The 14,969-nt window shown below is 34.6% G+C and overlaps 1 protein-coding gene across 1 annotated transcript; it reads right to left on the bottom strand.

Moving 5' to 3' along the window:
* On the bottom strand, nt 1–2,553 carry LOC122974253 (low affinity immunoglobulin gamma Fc region receptor III-like). The gene is made up of 4 exons (XM_044342270.1): nt 2,339–2,553; nt 2,110–2,172; nt 1,352–1,600; nt 1–260 (listed from the first exon to the last, which is right to left on the bottom strand). Exons 1-4 carry the CDS (start codon nt 2,367–2,369, stop codon nt 10–12), a joined length of 594 nt encoding a protein of 197 aa, XP_044198205.1. The 5' UTR covers nt 2,370–2,553; the 3' UTR covers nt 1–9.
* Between the last annotated feature and the right edge of the window lie 12,416 nt (nt 2,554–14,969).

Here is a 14,969-nt window from a genome sequence, read left to right as displayed (position 1 = left end):
GAAACATTGTCACATCTCACCTCTGACAGCCAGCCGGCTCTCTGGTGATTCTGCTCCAGTGATGTTGCATTTGTAAAGACCTTCATGTGATCTGGAAACATTGTGGATGATCAAGTTTCCTTTATAGCCAGTCCTGATGAGATGTCCATCTTTATAGAAATCAGCTATGTCAGAGGTACTTTTCTTCTTTGTACAGCGCAGCGTCACATTGTCTCCCTCCTTCACTGGAAGAACAGGACTCTCCAAGATCACAGAACCAGCTGTGTAAGAAATATGTTCTGATAAACATAAAAATAATGATTTTGCTGTCCAACTCTGAAAATAGAAACCACAGAACCAATTACAGGTATTAGGGGAAAATCATCCAAGCTAAAGACACCAGGGCCCCTTATGGAGACTTCTTTTGGGGTTGACAAAACCTGTGGCTGTGGGAATATATGTAGGTTGAGCAATGAAACAAAAGCTGGGTTCATAGTAGGTGTCATGTAAACGTTTTGTGACACTTCAGCAGTCACGTCAAATCTGATGGTAAATGCATTTTATATTTATTCCATGTAAAGCTCCACAGTTAGCTGGATAGTAATATGGTGGTGTAAACTTTACTACAGTAATTAACGGTGCCTATGTTAATCTGTTTGCCAGTGTAGGTTGAGAATGATGCTCATTCATTGGTTCTAATCTTAGTTATATTGCTGTGTTCACGCAATGTGACTCCGCTGCAAGTCTGTATCTTTGCAGAAAAGATTATAGCTATGGTTGTAGTTGTGACTGTTAGCAAGGCTGTGACACACAGGTTTTTAACGTGTAAGACTAACTACTTGGTGTGAATTGACGTGTGGCTAAGAGTTGGGCTGAAACTAAACCATAGACCCTTATCACGGCAGACATTTTGACTTATCAAAGCAGGAAAAGCAGAGGTGTGAACACTAAGACTCACAATGTCTCCATTCTCTTGATTATCCCAGTAAGCCATGTCAGTGAGTAAGCATGCACAATACCAGAACCCTGGAAAGGCAGCCATTGTTAAAGTCATTAAATCCACCCGTCCTTTTCCTGCTTTGACGAGTCAAAATGTCTGCTGTGAAAACTCCTGACGTCTGTTAGTAACAGTATTAGTAAGTGGACCTGTGGTGCTCTAAATGATATTTCAAATGTATTCATACTCAATATCATTCCTCTTAGGACTATTACTACAGTAGTGACTATACCTGTTAAGTAAGATAATTTTTCACCAGCAGTTACATGATTTTCACAAAGGCGTTCTACTACTGACATGGTCAAAAAGATTCGTCAAGCAGATTTTCTCACTCACACAATTGGAATATATCTGGAGTTACTATGTTGAACATACCAGTGACACTGATGTTAACAGCACTGTGTCTCAGTCCCTCTCCATCCTCACACCAGTATTCTCCACTGTCTAATGGATAGGCAGGTTTAACAGTGCCAGATCCTGCTGATGTCGACCAGTTAGACTTATTTGTTTGATTTATTTCCTTGAGTGTCCTCATCACTCTCTGTTCAGTCGCACAGGTTACAGAGATCGACTCATATTCAAAAAACTGCAGTCTGTTTGGAACAATACATGGAAAAGCTGCATCTAAAACAAAGAAAGAAAGAAACTGAGTTTGTACACTGTACATGTAACAAATACAATTTGACATCACTGAGAGCCACATATGCATGACATTTTTTGTGTCTTGTTGAATAAACTATTTATTTGCATTTTGTACAACACTGAAAATCATGCCCCACAATACCTTTTGTTTTACACATGCAGTGTTTAAAGTGTTGAACAATCAAACTGAAACAAAAGTGGCTCAAAATTTTGTGGATGCAGAGTAAAATGGCTTCAGCTTTATGTGGCGTCAGCCTAACTGCCACATCCTGATTAATTGAACATATACACCGAAATGTCAGTTTGCTGCTCTGCAAGTGAGAGTGGCCAGTCTGTGGTTAACAATGTATAAATCTTTGTTGCCTTTTATATATTACAAAGTGCATTAATATTCATTTTTAAAAATGTTGTACTATTAATCATATTCAGGGATACGTTGTTTTTTTAAACTGGATATATGGTTAAAAACAATTTAAATAACTGCAGCTTACCATCATTTTGAGCACAATAACTGCTGTGAACTTGTGCAACCAGCACCATCAACACATTAATCACTGGAGAGACAAAGGAAGAGAGCTGTATCAGAAATAGATGAATTTACGTTTTGTTTCATCAACCAGATCATGCAACATATTTGCTTTGATTACTGCAAAATTCAGATTATATATTTCACTGTTTTGCAATCTCATACAGGAACAGGGAAACAGTCTCAGTACTCACACAGTCTGATGCAGAGAACTGTAACGTCCATGTTGTCGTGCTGCTGACTGAGTATCAGACTGAAGTTCACATGAAGTTAAATGTAGGTGAGACCCTCCTCTTCCTGTGCAGCTTATTTCTGGTGTTGTTTCAATTGCAGGTTTGAGTTAGTTCTACTAATAAAGGTGTGAAGCCGAGACAGAAATATAAGTTTGAAGCAACAGTCTTTCAGTGCAGTGAAAACCTGAAGGGAAGTATAAGACTTTATTTTTCCATTCATACATGATAATAACCATCACTAGAAGGTCAGCAGACAACTGACTAGCTTATTTGATAACTGTAAACTCATGTGAGAAGGAACTAGACTACATAACTTGGCTTATTTATTATTATATATACTTAATATTTATGATTACTTTGCAACAATATTTTACTGATCGTAAAGATATTCTTCGTAGAGCACATGCTGTTCTTACCAAACCAAAGTTCCCCTCCACCCAAAGATTTGTTTTTCTTTTTGTTCTTTTCAGTCAAATGTTGTTCTCTGCTCCTCTGTTCTCACTGTAAAATGGAGACTGTCATTTGCCCCAGTTCAACATTTGTTTAACCTGAAGTGACAGCACCCTCTAGCAGCTGTTGTGAATTTTGTCCTTCAACAGCAAAGGAGGAAGTAGTGTGACATTGTTATTAAGCCACAAAGTCTACAGAGGAAGGAGGTTGGGGTGGTTGGATGGGTCAGCAAAACGTGGGACTTTGACATGAGACATCACTGTTTGCTTTCTGTTTCCTCCTGACAGTCAGCAATGATTTATTTTAAACATGATCATGATCACCCCCAACCTTAATGAAGTAACCCAAAACATTATGTTGTCAGTGAAGTTGACATCTTGTGTGCAGCAGTTGAAATAATAATAATAAAAAAGCCTAATCCTATATTCTGGACAAGTAATTGAACTGCTGGAAAAAGCATATCAGACACAAATTAGTAGAGTAGAGTATATGTCTTAAAACATGGAGAGGGAATCTTTAAAACAGGTTTATTTTAGGTTCACAATTTTTCAAGTCTGTCCTAAAACAACAGTCAGAAGCCCAAATGAACAGTGAAACATGTTTTTCTTGCTGTAATCATTCCTCCTGTTCATACTGACCATTAGAAGATCCCTTCATAATGCACTTACAATGGAAGTGATGGGGGACGAAATACACAGTCCTCCTTCTGTGTAAAAATGTATTTAAAAGAAGTTAATATGAAGTTTCAGCATCCAAATGAGTCAAATCAAGTAGATATCTTTCAACATAGTCTTTAAATTCCCTCTTTGTGTTTCTCTGTTGAGCTGCGGTGGAAGTATAGTAACAAAAAGAGGAACTTTGACACTAAAAAGACTGTAATGTTGAAAGATATCTACTTGATTTGACTCATTTGGACGCTGAAGCTTCATATTAGCTTCAGATAAACTTTTAAATACATTTTTTGTACAGAAGGAGGACTGTGGATTTTGTCCTCCATCACTTCCATTGTAAGTGCATTATGAAGGGATCTTCTAACGGTCAATATGAACAGGAGGAATGATTACAGCAAGAAGAACATGTTTCACTGTTCATTTGGGCTCCTGACTGTTGTTTTAGGATACACTAGAACTGTGAATTGTGAACCCGTCCTTTAAGTCTTATTATTATAGTCTCAATCTCATCAAAATCTGTTGAGCATGAACGGATTAACTGGGATGGAAACATGTAATCTTGTGAGATTATGTACTTAACATTATATTAAAACAAACTAGTTTTTATCACATCATTTAATAATCTTGAAATGAAAACAACAATTCTGCTTTAATCCTTTCTGGTACACTGTAGATTGAAAGTCTTGCTCAGTGACACGTCAGTGAACATCAGCCAAGACTTTTATTTCCAGGTAGCCGAGGTGACAAGAAAACTACCTGATGTAACTGTCAAAATATTTAATATGTGATTGGCAGTTACTGCTGTGGGCTTTTTATAGTCATAACTTGTTATTGTTGCTGACAAGTACAAAGTTCAAGTTCACTGCAGTTTATTTTTAAGTGTAAATGATGTAAGACAGTGTGTTATTGAGCTCAAACTAGACCTATTGAGCATCATTTCATTTTCATGCAACACCAACTTCTGACCACTTGATTAGTTTAATTGTTATTTGTAAACATATTTTTAATTATTGTAACTTTTCTAACTGTGGGCTGCTACTGGTGAAGGAACTGTTTAGACAGGATACAGCCCTAACACTAATACACGTCCTGATTATTGACAATATAAAGACCATCCATGTGGTTATGGACTAAAATAAAAATATATATAAACATGCACATGATGTTGATAATGTAGTATAAAATGTAGTAAATGTGAACATGAATAGAGGCTACAGTAGTCAGTAAAACAGGGAACATCCTATTTACTTACCGCTGACAAGGGTTAAAGTCCAATTTGTTTTAACTGAGGACTTTACAGTTTACTGCATTATGAACTGAAGCTTTGAAGCACAGAACAGGTATGTAGGCTTTAACAGAACTTTCTTGGTGGAAAGTTAAGACTTTAATTGCAAAAAACTATTGCATATTTGCAGACTGCTTAATTAATACACATTGAATTATAAATGGAATGCCAAAGATGAAAAAAATATCATAATTTTCATCATTTTACATTTTTCTATTTCTGAAGATCTTGAGATATATGGTTTTTCTCATTTTTAACTAATTGATGGTCTAATTATCTCAGGTAAAAGTCTATGAGTGTAACATGTCATTTACAATAAATGGAGAGAATTCAGTACCTTCTTTTGTGAGATTTTATTTTACAGTGTACCTTTCTAGGAAAGGTTAAGACTTTAATTGCAAGATATGTGTATATATGTGTATTTGCAGAGATTACACATGTGGAATGACAAAAATGAAAAAAAAAATAGTTTCATCATTTTACATTTTTCTATTTCTGTAGGTCTTGGTTTTTCTCATTTTTTACTCATTGATGGTCTAATTATCTCAGGTAAAAGTCTATGAGTGTTCATTTCATTTACAATAAATGGAGAGAATTCAATACCTTCTTTTGCGAGAGTTTATTTTACAGTGCACTTTTCTACCAGATGTGCATCATGCAACACTGAATTGGAATCATGGAGTGGCACATATTGTCTGATATAGAGTCAACATAAAGGACTTTACATAGAAACATAATTTAAGATCCTTTAAAATATTCCCTCTAAAATTGGATTGTAAAGCCATCTGGACACTGCTTTCTCCCTTCCTTCCATTTTATCTTAACATTACATCACTTTGTTGTTTCTGACTAAAGTCTTAATTTAAACATCTGTGAGAGACGCTTGTCAGACAGTCAAGGACATCATAGAAAACAAATAATGTTTGTATTTTTCTTGGGATGATTTCATTCAGTGATATTTTTGTATGATGTAGGATTTATTGTAAATAAGTTAAACAGCATAAAATGTAAATATTATAGAAGAAAATGAAATGCAAACTGAAAACATCCAAACATCCAATCGTTAATCATTATCCCTGCTAACACCTGATATGTCAGTTGATTAGTCATAAAATATGAGCTTCTTAGACTGAATTATCCATCATTTGTGCTCCAAAATGGCGTCTTTGCTCAACTTTTAATTTATTTTTATTTTTTTATTTGAAGCTCCAAATTATATTAAGTGCAAACAATGGTTTAATATGTTACTACTGTATAACTGACTTAAGTGTTTTATTGCTTTAACTATAATGAAATTTTGTTTTAGTTTCTACCAAAATACTGTTGTGCTACTGTGTTTTTCACTTTTTTTTTTCCCAAATAGAAGAGGATGTGTAGAAGTTGATGTGGACGACAAAGAGGTGCAGCCTCAAATGAAAAGGCTGAAGAAAGAGACGAATCAACTTAAACTGCAATTGGAGAAGGTAAGAAAAGGAGAAGAAGAATATTCTTCATAATATGCTATATTTGTACATGAAGTTGTCAAGATATTTGAGAAACAGTAATGTTGTGTTATATGTTATATATGTTACTTTAGGATCAGTCCAGCAGGTGAATAAAGAGTTTAAGCTGTTTTTGTTTGTTTGTTGGTATAGGGTTGACAGGTTTTATTTTTCAGAACTCCAGGATGTTTCACCTAAATGTTGGATTAGCACCAAACACTGTGCTCAGTGCCCTCAGTGGATCACTCTCCTGTCACACTCTCACCTCCCTTGTCATCTTTCTCCTTATACACACTTGTGGAGGTAAATCACACGCAAACACAAATGTTACAACATTCTGTTTGTTTTTGGCTTTATTAGACAGATAGATAGATAGATAGATACACATTAGAGAGATGACAAGACGCCCCATAACATGCGTACTTACACATGGACAGGAAGGTAGAAGTTCAGTGTTTGCGGAGGCATGAATTCACTAAAAAAGATATTATCTACGTATTGTCAGTATATTGGATGCAATGTATATTCATATTTGGATACTGCATATTTGTGTTTTGGATCTCACTGTGCTTTCATTTATTCTGTCTGCTGCTTTTAAAGGCGAGATGACCTCATCGAATTTGTCACTATTGAAGTCCAACACAATACCATCAGGTAAATGAGTAGATGCACATCATTAACTGCTAACAGTATCAAGTGATTCTCTGAGCGTCAGTGTAATTACAAACTATGTTTCAATTTCACATGACTCAGTCCTTCACAATAATCAAGTGTTATAAGTTAATGATGATGACATGCACAGTTTCTGAGTTGTTATAAGTTATAAGACTCATTAAATCGTGTGGAACTCAATTCGCTGCTGTTATATTTATATCTCTGCTACTGTACACAACACACCCAAACGTGTAACGAATAAGTGTTTAAGAGCCAACATCCACATCCATGGCATCAGCAACTCAGCCAACACATTAATATCAATTCACTAAGTTTTCATATGATAATAAATTCACCAGAAAAGCAGGATAATCAGTATCAGTGCTTACTCTAAATATATATGTATGTATAATCCGTATATCCAAAGTGTGTATGTGTGTGTGTGCATGAAGTGATCGAGAACATAGACACTGTTAAGAAAATGAAGAATATTTCCTTAAAAAAATGTTCTTAACAATAACATGTTTCTATGGGCTCCAAAAACTCCAAAATATGACTTTTAGCTTTGATTGTGAACATCAACACAAACAACTTGCTGCCTGAAAGCACATTAACTTTCCTCTGACTGCTCCTGGTGTTCTAAATGATCTGTTGTTCTGTATTTTATCATTTCAGCCGATCCATCTGGTTATCTCATTTGTTTCACCCTGGCTGCCTTTTATTCTGTCTTGGCTTTTGTCCTTGTGGTTATTTTCACATTTATTCTGTTTGCTTGTTACACAAAGAAATGTAAAGGTAAGACACAACTGTTTGATAATTATAGTGTTATGAATTGCATGAAATCAGAAGTTGGGAAGAGGGTAAATAGAACAGTTATATATTAAATGTTACTCATATCTCAGTTTTATGTCTTTTTTTTAATTACAAACTATATCATTTAATATCTTTTATAGTTGTAGTGGACATAATTTGTTGTCATTTTAATGGGTGTCTGTATTAATTCACCCAAATTTTTAACGGGTGTCTATTTTTAAATAAAAAGTTTATGTTATTTTAGTAAATTATCGCAAAACATTCAACAGACTTTAAAAAAATTAAATTGGAGTTCTTGACGTCTTGCTTTTAAAGTGGATTCCCAGTAAGACAACCTCCAGACAATTATATCTTTCCAAAATAAGTAAAATTATGCTTCCAAAAGAAAAAAGAACTTGCTGTCATTGTTTTATAATGGTTAAAAATAGGTACCTGGCATGAATTTAGTATATCGAAACATTATACCAGTTAACTTGCTGATAAATTAAACAGCATCTTCCTCAGGTTCAGAATCAGACATGAAGAGAGGATTATCAGAAGATCCCTCAACATCTACTCTTGAGTATGGGACAAGAGGTGAGCACACAAAGTGGTTGTTAAAAGTGATTTCATGCAGTTGTGTGCAACACTACAATGAAATAGTCTGTTTTAATGTACGATGTAGTATACGACTACAATATTTGTGATGAATGTTAAGGCTAACTGTTATCTTGTGTACTTCCTGATCCTTGTTCCATCTTTGTAGTGTTGTTGATACGGATGTTCTCTGTGTGTTTTAGTCCTGTTAAGACAGCTGGCTTTGTTTTTGAACCAATCCTTTCTTTGTACACATTGAGTCACAGCTCTTAATGTGTCTTGTTAGTGATGAAAACTTTCATTACAACAAAAGCCACAATGTAAGATTACCTCTGATTACAGAAAACTAATCCATGATCAATTTTGATCTCATCTCATAAATTCTTCCACAAGCCTTTTATGTTACACTTTGGAATGAAATCAATACTATATACTAGGGATGTGCAGAGAGCCCAGTACTTGTACTTGTGTGTATTTGTTTAGGCAGCAAAATTATTTATATTTGTATTTGTATTAGAATAGTAATATTATGATTGTAGTAATATAATAATAACAATAACAATAATAATAATGATAATAATAATAAGTGAAAATAGGCGTGAAAATCCAGTGTTTGTTTTTATTACGCTCTTAATTTTAGGATATTTAAGTGTTAAAATAAGTGTTTATGAATATACTCCAGGACCCATACCAGGTCTCAAACCCAAGTCTCCCAGATCATAGATGACTCCACTGACTACTGAGCTAAACTAAGTGCATTGCTAATGTGCAGACAGGCCTCTACCTATTTATACACCCATAACACAGAGACAGCACAGTGTCTAACATGTAGAAGAAGAACTTCAAAGGCGATTCTTGCTTTGCACTTTTCATTTATTGCTAATTTTTTACAATCTAACTTTGTGGAAAGGAGAAGGGGAGCAACAGATTATGAAGAGTCCCTTGGGAGCACTTCACATGTGTCAGTAGCTCAACTTTATCTCTGGGGAACACCCCCAACTCCAGGAGTGATGTCCAAATAAGGAAATGTGCATCATGTAGCAGGTGGATGTGACTCCCCTCGTTGAGACCTGCTGCTAGACGCAACAGCGGAGCAGAGGAGAGACACTGAGATAGAGATGTAACCGACGTGCACACTGGTATCTGACATGGTTCTTTTTTATTCTAGAAAACAAATAAGTTTTAAAATATTTTTACAAAATAAATGTTCTCAAAAAATCCCCTATTTGTGCTCCGTCGAATAACGTCTTTGTATTCAGGCACACCCCTACTATATACTATAATATTATAATTATATTAAATCAAATTACCACAAAGTCAATACACAAGGAGTAAAGGTAAAGGGGTAGGTAGGGGGCACAGCTCATTCTTGCTCTGAGGCTCTCTTCTCACTCTAAAATACTGTTTTAAGTTATTTTATGCTTTATTGTTTTCTTCAATTATTTACTATTTCTTGAAAAAAGGTGTTGCACAACAAGTAACGGATGTGATAAATGAGGACGAAAGAAAGGAACAGTTACAGAGGGAAGAAGAAAGGCGAGATGTGATGATGAAACAGATGAAAGAAATGAAGGACAAAATGTTGGGTGAGTCCAACGAAACAGATCAGACTAAACTGATCATGTTACTGTAGTATGTGTGTGTGTGTGTGTGTGAAATGTCATAAAAATGTTCAGAGTTCATATGGACGTGTGTGTGTGGAATCATAACTCAGCTTTGTTGCCACTGCATCATTCAAGTCTTATTTATAGACGAACAGAAATCCGTCTAGTGGAGGTTAACAATTTAGACAGTGTTCATTTTTTAGAATTTAGGTGAATACCTAATACATAAAAACAAGTAATATTTTTTATGGTTGGTATTTATTGTGCAAAGGAAAAAGATTTGCTGTATTGCATGTTGAATTCTGCTCTTATTCCATAAATTTGCTCAAAATGTTGTGAATAATTTGTGCAGTAGCAGTAAAATGTTTTAAAAATGCTGCTGTTGTGCATCTGTGACAGATTTGGAGAAGAAAACCAACGTGGTTGATACACTAAAGGAACAGAAGAAGTTACTTGAGAACCACAAAGATCTACTGAAGTCACAACTGGAGGAGGTGGAGAGAAAGAAGACGGAGAACAAGGAGAAGCTTCTGTCTGTGGAGAACAAAATAACTGCGGATAAGAAAGAAAAGAAAGATAAAGGGGGATTATTAAAAGAAAAAGAAAATCTAACAGATGTCAAATGGAAACTAGATGAGCAAAAGAAAGCCTTGGAGAAACTGAAGCTGGATGTGGAGCAGCTACTGCAGAGAACAGATGCTTTAGCTGGTGGTGACTGAGTACAATAAGAGACTGTTTACACTTGGTTTTAAAATGTGTTTTGGTGATCTGAACACAAGTAGACAGCCGAGACACATCACCATTCACACCTGTGTCTATCATGTGTCTCCAGCTGACCACTTCTGTTCAGATTTCATAACTGCCTACATCACTTCTGCTAGAAGGTCAAAGAGCCCTGCACACAGTTATTACATCATTCTGTCGCCAGACAAGCACCAGATTTGTTTCACACAGGCTAGCTGAGAAAATAAACATGTTTCAAGAACTAATATACATGTAAGGGCTATTCTAACTGTTGAGATTGGCAGGACAAAGTCATTTGGTGTTGGCATGCTGCAAAACAACCACCACATCCTGCATTGATGAAGGACGGGGACGCATCAGGACACGTTAGCGTTAACACTGTGAAAGATATGTGGTCAAATGTGTCCCAGACAACTTCAGCAAGTGGTTTGAGTGATCAGATCACTATGTATCTTGGTGGTCGTTCACACTTATATATAGAGTTGTCCACTTGTGATCCAATTGGCTGGGATGCATTTTAAAACCAAGTGTAAACAGGGTCTAAGAACAGGACACAAGGATCAAATCATTGTGCAGCTGGAGGAGCGAGTAACAGAAGAGTGAGTTTTTAATTTCAATCAAAAGGCAAAGTGTCTGATTTTATTTTCTTGAGCAAATAATCACAAAATTTGCAGACAATAAGAACAATTTAACTACTAAAAATACTATCAAATGTATTATCAGGTACAGTTTGTTTGGTTTAATTTTTGTCCTGACTACTGGTGGCAGTAACCTGAATGGTCTCCTTGTGCTTAGTGCATGTTGAAATTTCTTTATTTTTTATTTTTTATTTTTTTACAACGCTGTCTTCATATACAAATGATTTTGCAATAGCAAATTTGTTGAATAGGAAATGTAATGCAGACAATCAAGTAGATATTTTTCAACATTAGAGTCTTTAAATTCTCTCTTTGTGTTTCTCTGTTGAGCTGCAGTGGAAGTATAGTAACAAAAAGAGGAACTTTGACACTAAAAAGACTGTAATGTTGAAAGATATCTACTTGGTTTGACTCATTTGGACGCTGACGCTTCATATTAGCTCAAGATAAACTTTTAAATACATTTTTTTTACAGGAGGAGGACTGTGGATTTTGTCCTCCATCACTTACATTGTAAGGTTACATTATGAAGGGATCTTCTAATGGTCACTATGAACAGGAGGAATGATTACAGCAAGAAAAACAGGTTTCACTGTTTATTTGGGCTCCTGACTGTTGTTTTAGGATACACTAGAACTGTGAATTGTGAACCCGTCCTTTAAGTCTTATTATTATGGTCTCAATCTCATCAAAATCTGTTGAGCATGAACGGATTAACTGGGATGGAAACATGTAATCTTGTGTGATTATGTACTTAACATTATATTAAAACAAACTTATTTTTATCACATCATTTAATAATCTTGAAATAAAAACAACAATTCTGCTTTAATCCCTTCTGGTACGCTGTAGATTGAAAGTCTTGCTCAGTGACACGTCAGTGAACATCAGCCAAGACTTTTATTTCCAGGTAGCCGAGGTGGCAAGTAAACTACCTGATGTAACTGTCAAAATATTTAATATGTGATCAGCAGTTACTGCTGTTAGCTTTTTATGACTAGTCATAACTTGTTATCATTGCTGACAAGTACAAAGTTCAAGTTCACTGCAGTTTATTCATAAGTGTAAATGATGTAAGACAGTGTGTTATTGAGCTCAAACTAGACCTATTGAGCATCATTTCATTTTCATACAACACCAACTTCTGACCACTTGATTAATTTAATTGTTATTTGTAAACATATTTTTAATTATTGTAACTTTTCTAACTGTGGGCTGCTACTGGTGAAGGAACTGTTTAGACAGGATACAGCCCTAACACTAATACACGTCCTGATTATTGACAATATAAAGACCATCCATGTGGTTATGGACTAAAATAAAAATAAACATGCACATGATGTTAGTAATGTAGTACAAAATGTAGTAAATGTGAACATGAATTGAGGCTACAGTAGTCAGTAAAACAGGGAACATCCTATTTACTTTACGCTGACAAAGGTTAAAGTCCAATTTGTTTTATCTGAGGACTTTGCAGTTTACTGCATTATGAACTGAAGCTTTGAAGCATAGAACAGGTATGTAGGCTTTTACAGAACTTTCTTGGTGGAAAGTAAAGACTTTAATTGCAAAAAACTATTGCATATTTGCAGACTGCTTAATTAATACACATTGAATTATAAATGGAATGCCAAAGATGAAAAAAATATCATAATTTTCATCATTTTACATTTTTCTATTTCTGAAGATCTTGAGATATATGTTTTTTTTCATTTTTAACTAATTGATGGTCTAATTATCTCAGGTAAAAGTCTATGAGTGTAACATGTCATTTACAATAAATGGAGAGAATTCAATACCTTCTTTTGTGAGATTTTATTTTACAGTGCACCTTTCTAGGAAAGGTTAAGACTTTAATTGCAAGATATGTGTATATATGTGTATTTGCAGAGATTACACATGTGGAATGAAAAAAATGAAAAAAAAAAATAGTTTCATCATTTTACATTTTTCTATTTCTGTAGATCTTGGTTTTTCTCATTTTTTACTCATTGATGGTCTAAATATCTCAGGTAAAAGTCTATGAGTGTTCATTTCATTTGCAATAAATGGAGAGAATTCAATACCTTCTTTTGCGAGATTTTATTTTACAGTGCACTTTTCTACCAGATGTGCATCATGCAACACTGAATTGGAATCATGGAGTGGCACATGTTGTCTGATACAGAGTCAACATAAAGGACTTTACATAGAAACATAATTTAAGATCATTTAAAATATTCCTTCTAAAATTGAATTGTAAAGCCATCTGGACATTGCTTTCTCCCTTCCTTCCATTTTATCTTAACATTACATCACTTTGTTGTTTCTGACTAAAGTCTTAATTTAAACATCTGTGAGAGACGCTTGTCAGACAGTCAAGGACATCATAGAAAACAAATAATGTTGGTATTTTTCTTGGGATGATTTCATTCAGTGATATTTTTGTATGATGTAGGATTTATTGTAAATGAATTTAACAGCATAAAATGTAAAGATTATAGAAAAAAATGAAACGCAAACTTAAAACATCCAAACATCCAATTGTTAATCATTATCCCTGCTAACATCTGATATGTCAGTTGATTAGTCATAAAATATGAGCTTCTTATAGCCTCTTATCCATCATTTGTGCTCCAAAATGGTGTCTTTGCTCAACTTTTAATTTATTTTTATTTTTTTCATTTGAAGCTCCAAATTATATTCAGTGCATAATTATTTAACTGTATTTGTGACCTTCAGTTATCATGTGCTGTTAGTGTTCAGTAAGTCATGTTTTTCTGTGTTTAATCTTTCCAGGTTGGACTCACACACTCCTACTTATTGAATCATCATCATGGTTTTACACATTTTTCGTGTGACATTATTTTTGTCTTGCTTACTACATAAACGTAAGTTACAGTATTTTGACTATGGTTAAAGACACATTTTAAATACTTCAGATTACATATTTAAAATATGTTGATATTTTAATAGGAATACACAATGTTTACATTGATGTTATTTTTTTAAAATGGTGTTTGTTTAAAAGAAACAATGGTTTAATATGTTGCTACTTTATAACTGACAAGTTTTGACCATTTTTTTTTTTAAATAGAAGAGGAAGTTGAGATGGACGAAGAGACGGATCAACTTGAACTGCAGATGGAGAAGGTAAGAAAAGGAGAAGAAGAAGAACAGAAAACCAACACAGGCCCAGCAGATATACAGAGAGGTCTGTACAGCAAATAACCCACTACCACATTTTTTGGTATGTTGCTGTAAATATATCATAATATGCTGTATTTGTACATAAAGTTGTCAAGATATTTGAGAAACAGCAATGTTGTGTTATATGTTATATATGTTACTTTAAGATCAGTCCAGCAGGTGAATAAAGAGTTTAAGCTGTTTTTGTTTGTTTGTTGGTATAGGGGTGACAGTTGGTTTTATTTTTCAGAACTCCAGGATGTTTCACCTAAACGTTGGATCAGCACCAAACACTGTGCTCAGCACCCTCAGTGGATCACTCTCCTGTCACACTCTCACCTTCCTCGTCATCTTTCGCCTTATACACACTTGTGGAGGTAAATCACATGCAAACACACATGTTACAACTTTCTTTTTGTTTTTGGCTTTATTTTATTGATAGATAGATAGATAGATAGATAGATAGATAGATAGATAGATAGATAGATAGATAGATAGATAGATAGAT

The sequence above is a fragment of the Thunnus albacares genome, chromosome 22 (assembly GCF_914725855.1).
Source record: "Thunnus albacares chromosome 22, fThuAlb1.1, whole genome shotgun sequence".
NCBI classification, from domain to species: Eukaryota; Metazoa; Chordata; class Actinopteri; order Scombriformes; family Scombridae; genus Thunnus; species Thunnus albacares.
This window is presented reverse-complemented; position numbering and strand designations above follow the sequence as displayed.

Bases quoted from the DNA above. Each gene is read 5' to 3' on its own strand.
- LOC122974253 (XM_044342270.1), bottom strand. From the start codon at position 2,369: ATGGACGTTACAGTTCTCTGCATCAGACTGT. The intron at 2,173-2,338 runs GTGAGTACTGAG...TTGTCTCTCCAG, and splicing joins AGTTCTCTGCATCAGACTGT to TGATTAATGTGTTGATGGTG. The intron at 1,601-2,109 runs GTAAGCTGCAGT...TCTTTGTTTTAG, and splicing joins TTATTGTGCTCAAAATGATG to ATGCAGCTTTTCCATGTATT.